Below are 7,855 nucleotides of genomic sequence, written 5' to 3' on the forward strand. Positions count from 1 at the left end.
GGGCAAGAACAGAAGTAGAGAGAAAGAAAAAATAAAAAAATTCAAACCAACCATGATATGCTTCAGGAAGCAACCAACGTACCAACTGTATTTGATTAGGGCATTATAAGGCAAGAACAAGTATATTCACCTCCAATGTGAACAACTTGCATATGTTACCAACTCCCCCAGCAAACAAACAAACGAAACAACGGAGTGAAGTCCAACACTTTCCCCTCTACGCACTCAACATAAAGCAATCTGGCATTTTCGAGACATGAGATGTTCCTGACCTAGCAACTGTTTTAGCTTGGGGAAAAAAGTGGTATAAAGTTACTCATTTTCAAAGAAATAAGATATAATAAAATACACCAAACAGTAAAGTAAGTATAGCTAGGGTTTTCCAGAAAAACAAAAACAATGGGGGGGGGATGGGGAGAAAGATTGGTATTTTTCAAGAAATTGGCTCATGATGGTAGAGTCTGCAGGGTAGACCAGCAGGCTGGAGACCAAGGGAAGTCAGTGTTGCAGTGTGAGTCTGCTTGCAGAACACCATCCTTTTAGGGGGTGTCAGTCTTTTTGTATTAGGGCCTTCAACTGATTGGGTGAGGCTCACCCACATTATGGAGGGTAATCTGTTTTACTCAAAGTCTGTGGATTTTATTGTTAATCTCATCTAAAACACACTTTCACAGAAAGACCTAGAATAATATTTGAGCAAATATCTGGGTACCCATAGCCTAGCCAAATTGATACAGAAAACTAACCATCAAACTAAAGATGCTAAATTCACATTTTTTCAGGATCTTACAGTACCCCAGGGTTCCTATCATGTGAATTATTTATATTTCAGTGAGTTCAACTGTCATCATGGTTTTGGCTCTAAACAAAGGTGCCGGCTAATCAGTACACTCACTGGTAGAATGGCAGGTGCCCTCTCACCTGGCAAGGGTACACAGGACCACAGGGTGAGGGCTATTGTTGGGCTGCCAAAATAATTTTTTTTTTTTGAGGAGGTTGGAGCATCACTTGTATTTCAAGGGATAAGAGGTCGTAAATGCCAAAGCACTCTTTCCTTTGAGAAATTTACTTGAAAAAAATCTAAGCATCTGCCGCAGACTCCATGAAGTAAAGCTTGGGGACTTGGGCTTGTCACAAGGCCTCCAGTTCTGTGAGGCCCAGCTGGGAATCTGGCCCTGTGGTGAGTGCTCCATAGCAGTTAACTGCGTTGCCTTCTCTTGTGGAGAGAGAGAAAGAGAGAGGGTGTTAATGATCACTTTTCCACCTGTATGACACACAATTATCCCCACAAATAATGCTTGGGATAAGCCTCAGAGGCCACCGTGACCCTACCCCAAATGGTTGTGTTTATTTGGAAGTACATTTGTCTGATAAGAAAAACTTATCAGAGGTCTTCCATCTGAACGAGGTCGTACAGATGAGAATTTTTCCAGTTGGTTTGGGCACTTTTAATGCTATGATTCTAATACCAATTCCAAGTATGGGTTCCCCACACACGCCACCAAGCAACTCAACACAGGTGAGTGTCCTACAAGTCAACTCAATTGTGACACTATCTACCTGGAGTAGTATCAGATCCACAGGGTAAAGGCTCAGTCTGTACCGTCGGAGTGCCTCTTCTCACCCTCTTCAGACACTAGTCACAAGTCCAGGTCGTCACCTGAGCTTCTGACCAATGGCTATAGAGCCAAGATCTCCACATTCCTCTTGGGTTCTATTAACTTGCTAGATCAGCTTACAAAATTCAGAGAGACCTTTTGCTTACTAGATTACCAGTTTATTGCAAATGGATGTAACGCAGAAGAGCTAGACGGGAGAGATGCACAGGGCAAGATTTGTAGGAGAGGGCACACCCCTCTCCCCAAATCTCCATGTGCCCCCAACCAGGAGCTCCCACGCCCGGCCTCATTCCTTACATAGGCATGGCTGGTGAGGTCAGTGGTCACTGGTGACCGAACTCCTCCCCAGCGCCCTCCCTCCCAAGTCCTCCCCTCTTATCACACGGTTAGTCCTTCTGGGGACCAGCCCCCATCTTTAGGTGCTTTTCAAAAGTCACCTTATTAACATCAACTCAGGTGTGGCTGAAAGGGATTTGCTAAAAATATCCAGACACCTTCACTGCTCTTCTCACTTAGGAAATCCCCAGGGTTGTAGGAGCTCTGTGCCAGGATCAGGGATGAAGACCAAATCCGGGTTTCTCCTTAGAAATCACAAGTGTCACAGGTGCACTTTCTCTCCCTCCCGTCCCTTCTGCCCTTCCAGGCTACTTCCGCCAGTACCGCCAGGAGCCCGTCAGCTTCGGCAGCATTGGCTTTGGGACCCCCTATTACTACGTGGGCTGGTACGAGTGCGGGGTCTCCATTCCAGGGAAGTGGTAACCACAGGGTGAGCACGCTGAAAGCTCGCCCTGCCCGGCCCCAGGGACTACCTCGCACTAAGGGCCGTGCACAGTGCACAGGAAAAGGAAGACGGTGTCCCAAGCCCCTGTGCCCCCCGGTGTCAACAAAGCGACGAGATGGACACTGGAAACTGGGCATCTTCAGTCTGGAGTTCAGCCCCACGTCCTGGCCTAGATCGCACACAGGATTCAACGTCGCCATTAACTTTGCTTCTCCACGCGGTTTGCTTGCAACAGAAGAGCCCAGAGATCATCGAAACGCGGGCTGCAGGGGACGCCTGCTGATTCAGGGCGACTCTCGCACTCCTGGGGAACGGACTTCAGACCCCCTCGGCACCTCCAGGAAACGGCAGGGGCTGGCTTCATGGGACGCTACACGCTTTCTTTTTTCTCCTTGGACTCTTCCCACACCAGCTGACTCTAAGCTTCGGGTCTCTTTCCACGCCATAGAACTGAATTGCTAAAACCACCACCAAAGGAAACATATCCCACTTGAGATTTACCCCCCGTGGACTCACCCACTGCTAGACCAAATGTATCAGATCTTCTCTGTAAATTCTCGTTTTGATATCTATATATATATATGTATATATGCATATACATATCCACACTTGTCTGCGGGAATGTTGATTAAAATCGCTGAATTTGTACTTGTTCACTAGAGAAATGTGTGGGGACTTTTTGGAGCAAAGGCACTGCTGGTTAACGTCTGTTTGAAGGGTTCGGCGCATGCGTGCTCTAGGTGAGGTGACAGCAATGGAACATCACGCCTTCCTTCTATGAATGCCGCTGAGCTGGGGGGGGGGGGGGCGGAGGTGACAGCAGGGACACTGTTGCTGCCGTACTGATGACCAACTCCTTGCAAACTGAGAGTCTTCTAGCTTTCCCTACCCATGGGGAAAATGTCCTACTTGCCTCTTTGGGGACATATCCAGTATGTTTGCAGATTAATTAGGATTCGAGGTCCCAAATGATTTGAAAACGCGGTCTTTCAAAAGAACTCCTTTTCCCTCTCCTGCCAATCTCAGTATCTACTCCTTGACACAGAGGCATCTAACCCCTCCTCCCTGCAGCAGGAGAGGGTTTATGCAAAGACACATTGTTCTAATTCTTGTAGACATACTGTGTTCGTTCCCTGTGCATGGCTCCTCCCAGCCCGCTGCAGCTCTGCTGAGTGGAGGGCATGTCTCCTGACGGTTCCCACCTGAGGAACTCAGGGCTGGGACTGAGCTAGAGGCAGATGCCTCCCGGGGCTGGAAGGCCTCACCGCTCACATAAACAACATCGCAGCACAGTGCAGGCCGGGCTCCTGGAGGCCCCTGGAGGCCCCTGGAGGTACCTGCTGTTGAGGCCGGCACTGTGTGGGGATGAAACCTGGCTTGTCTGGGAGGCTGGAAGGTAAACTTACAAGGAAACCAGTGAGCTCGCAGGTCTTGGCAATGGGGCTGTGATGGCTGGTAGGCACCCCCCCACCCCTGCTCCTACCACCCCCTCTGTACTGTAAACAACAGTAAAGAACAGGCAGGCGTTGGGACAGCCTGAGAGGATTCTAGATTCTAGGGTTCCCTGGGGGTACAGCTCAGATACCCAGTTCCTATGTTACGCACATTTTCATTTGCAAAATAAGGTAGGAATCTTTCATTAGCTTTTGGGGACTCTTTTATGCATATATTTTGAAAAAGGATGTCTTAAAAAAACACCTTATTATTTTACTCTTCTTAACACTCAAACGTACTTCACAATGCCAAGCCAAAGATAAGATCTTTCACTATTAGTGAATTTTCATGATAAGCACATAACTGGCTGCCTTTGACATTTCCTACCTGCTCCTCCAAATGTCTGTCTGGCTTCAGTGTGCACCAGCCAGCCAGCCATGGGCCATCGGAGAGAGGAGAGAAGAGAGAGGTGCCGAGGAGAGAGGTACCAGGAGGGGCCCTGGTGAGGGGGGTGGAGTGCCCGAGATCTGAGTTTCCTGAGTGTCTCCTTGGGTATAAGGAATGCATGACGTGCGCACGAGAGGAGTCGTCTGTCTATCCGTCCCGCAAGCCTGCCAGTCCGGGGCCTCCTTTGGGAGAGTTGGAGAGCCCGTCAACACCCAGGAGCAGGCCACTTCCCTTCCTTTACCGTTGGCACTTTTTATAACTAAACGGCTGTCCCGTGCTCTCTAACTAATGAAAGGACACGTTCCCTCCGAAGGATTTCACGCTCAGTTCGCAGAAACAAAGAACTCACTGGCGCTCAGCTCACACAGTGGTTTTCGAGCACTGCCTCAGACCTCAGGCTGTATTTGATTACAGAAACCCAAACTCTCATTAAAGCTAAGTGTTTGCCATTCCCGATGGAAATGACTGCAAGCCCCAGATAACAGAGCAGCCAAAAGGCAAACAAAAGCAGGGGCTCTGAGCATAGGTAGTATTATTCCCATTATTCTGTCCAAATGAGGTGACATCATAGTTCAAACGAGTCCTCGCTGTTCACATCCATTCCCAGCGCTGTGTGAATTCTGGAGGCCATGTTTTTAGGAAAGCCAGGGCTCTGAATCCCATCTCCTGTCAAGTTCAGAGCACATTACTGGGACTGTTTTCGGAAAGGCGTCTTCGTGCATTTCAAAGGCTCTCGAGAAGAAGAGTTTGCCAACTCCAGAGGTCGGCAGGAGGCGTAAGTGGGAATTAAAGGGAAAGAGAATGACTCAGTATGATGAAGAGTTTTCAGTTTGACTATCATGTGAGCCTCCTTGGAGCATGGTGACCTGTTTGTCACCGGAGAGCCAGAAGGACAACTGGAAGTGTCTGACTTTGCGACTACAGGTCCCCGGCCTGTTTTTGCACAGCCCTTGAGCTCAGTATGACTTCTATGAATTTAAAGGGTTGTAAACCAAACAGACAAGCAAACATAAAACCGATGCTCTTCAACAGAAACCATATAGGGTGCACAAGGTCCAAAGTACTTACTATCTCGCCCTATAAGAGAAGTGTGCACGGCTGTGGGTTAGAGCCTTCCCGAGGTTCAAAGGCAGTCTGAGCAAAGCCCTAAATTAAAAACTACCACCTACTATGTAATAGATGTTTGTCTGCTTTTCTTGTACTTGAATTACATTTATTTTCTGGCTCTCTGTTGAGTCGTTGGACCAGGAGTCCCATTTTCCATTTGGCAAGCCCTGTGCTTGTACTGGGGGGGGGGGGGGGGGGAGGGTGCGGTCATGCTCTTTAAATGGTTTCATGCATTCTGAACATTACCATTTGGTAAAAACATGATTTCCAGGTTTTACCAGGTAAGTTTTTGACTTATTTTTCCCCCCTCTTTTGACCTATTCGAGCTATGTATCTTGGTAGTTCGTGAGGGTGGGGAATTTGAGAGTGTGGTGATGCATGGAATTAGAATGGGTTTGCCTCTCTCGGCACGGGACACGATCTTGGTCAGGACACATCAATATAGAATGATCCTCCTGATAGAATCAGCACGTGTTTCTGTAATCCCTACATGTTGTGGATGCCTTAAAATCATCTCCTCGAGAGGCGGCTACTTTGCAACTGAGGTAAAAAGTGAGTTTTAATAGTAATATATTTCCCCAGCCACCCATGTCTCAGTTGTCAGATTAAGCTGAGCTCAGTGAAATGGTATGAAAACCCTGGTGCACCTGTTATGAATGAAGGTCTGGTTTTAAATCTTACTTGTAAGATTATCAATGCACCTAAGATTAAAAAGCACTTAAGGATTTATGATAAATGTTAAATAAAATTAACATAGAAATGGAAACTGATACATTTAACACACACACACACAAAAATTACTGGTCCAAATTGGGAAAGCAATACACTGTCAAACAGAAATTGTTGGTTGACCAAGAATAGAAATGTACCAGCCCTGGCCAGTTAGTTCAGTTGGAGTCATCCCTAAACGGGAGTAACCAAGGAATGCACACGCACAACTGAGTGGAACAAATGAATGCTTCCCTTCCCCCTCCTCTCCCCTTTCCTTTGTCTCTCTAAAGATCAATCAATAAAACAAAAAATGAAGCCCTGGTCGGATAGCTCGGATGGTTGGAGCGTCACCCAGAAGCACAGAGGTTGCCTGTTCGATCCTCAGTTAGGGCACATACAGGAACAGGTCAATGTTCCTGTCTCTCTTTTTCTCCTTTGCCTCTCTCACAAACAAACAAAAACAACCAAGAAGAAAAGAAAAGAAAAGAAAAGAAAAAATGCCCAAGTGTTAAGTAAAGGGTTTAGTAAGGTCACCCGGCAGCCTCAGGGGCAGGAAGCGGTGGGGGAGGGGCGTGGGTCCGTGGACGGCCAGTGCACAGCTCCTCGCACGGCACAACCCCACACCCGAGACTCACATCCTGCAGCTGCTCTGTCTTCTGCTTGAGATTCTTCCCCACTATTCAGACATATCTAGTCTTTCTCATCTTAAAGTTTTTATTTTTAGTTAAAAACTTTTTAAGAAAGTGTTTTCATCACCCTAGGTCCCCTTTCAACTGTGCCCATCACACTCTCCTCTGAACCAGGTTCCAGGGTTGGTCACCTTGGGTCCACCTCCCTGCCCTCTCCCACCACCACGCCCCAGCGTCTGTGACCACCGCCTCGCACACGCCACTGCCTCGCACACGCGGCTCTCCACGCCTTATCTCTCCCAGTAGCTAAATGCAGTGGACACTGGTCAGTCTCTCTCCGTTTGACCTGTGGGCTGCACTTGACAGCGAGTGCCCAACCACCTGTGCTTCTTGAACCTTCTCCTGTGTGGACTCTCCCTCTCGACCCCCAGGGGTAGCCAGGCCCTCTGCCCCCTTGTTTAAGGGGACTTGGTATCCCAGGGACAGGCCTGAAGGCACTCTCTTCCCTGGCTTTCCTTTCAGAAGCCAAACAGCCTTGGAGCGGAATCCCCCGAGGGCCGGGAGCCGTGGGCTTTGGTCACCAGAAGCCACATCATGTAGAACAGTGTCTGGCACAGATTTTTGGATTCAGTTGACATTTGCTGAGTGAATACGACAGGGAGTGATTTGTCACTTGTGCTGTGTCCGCTGCCCAGGCCTCCGAGCTCCTGAAGGCAAACACTGTCTTGCTTCCTGCCATGTGGGCTGATATGGGGTCCAGACTGCGGGGAGCTGGAAGCCACCACACGCCCTGGTTCTGCCTCACTGACCCACCATGGTCACCGCACGCCACAATCATGGAGGGAGGGGAAGCAGTCACCCGCAGGGCCCCGCTCTTCATAGCACCCCAAGTGACGTCCACTCATCTTGGGGAAAATGTCTCCTCCGCTGCCCCTTGCATGTCTTCCCGAAACCCAACCACAAGCCCGAATTCTCTCCCCGCCCCGCCCTCACATACCTCTGCTGAGCCTGAGCCCGGGCACCTGAGCCCGGGCAACCCGCAACCCGGCAGGCAGGAAGCCCGGCTTCGGCTTCCTCCTCCCCCTCCTCCTTCCCCTCTCCTCCCTCTGCTCCTCCCTTCCCCTCTC

General features: G+C 49.1%; 1 protein-coding gene across 2 annotated transcripts in view; it reads left to right on the forward strand.

The window, feature by feature from the left end:
• Nucleotides 1–3,051, forward strand: part of FNDC1 (fibronectin type III domain containing 1) — a 96,718-nt gene extending 93,667 nt beyond the window's left edge. For both annotated transcript variants that reach the window (XM_066247691.1, XM_066247693.1), the window contains one exon: nucleotides 2,263–3,051. In XM_066247691.1, the coding sequence (XP_066103788.1) occupies nucleotides 2,263–2,378 (116 nt within the window). In that variant the 3' untranslated portion in view covers nucleotides 2,379–3,051. The remainder of the gene's footprint in view (nucleotides 1–2,262) is intronic.
• The last annotated feature ends 4,804 nt before the right edge of the window (nucleotides 3,052–7,855 follow it).

Source organism: Saccopteryx bilineata, chromosome 12 (assembly GCF_036850765.1).
Source record: "Saccopteryx bilineata isolate mSacBil1 chromosome 12, mSacBil1_pri_phased_curated, whole genome shotgun sequence".
In the NCBI taxonomy this organism is placed as follows: Eukaryota; Metazoa; Chordata; class Mammalia; order Chiroptera; family Emballonuridae; genus Saccopteryx; species Saccopteryx bilineata.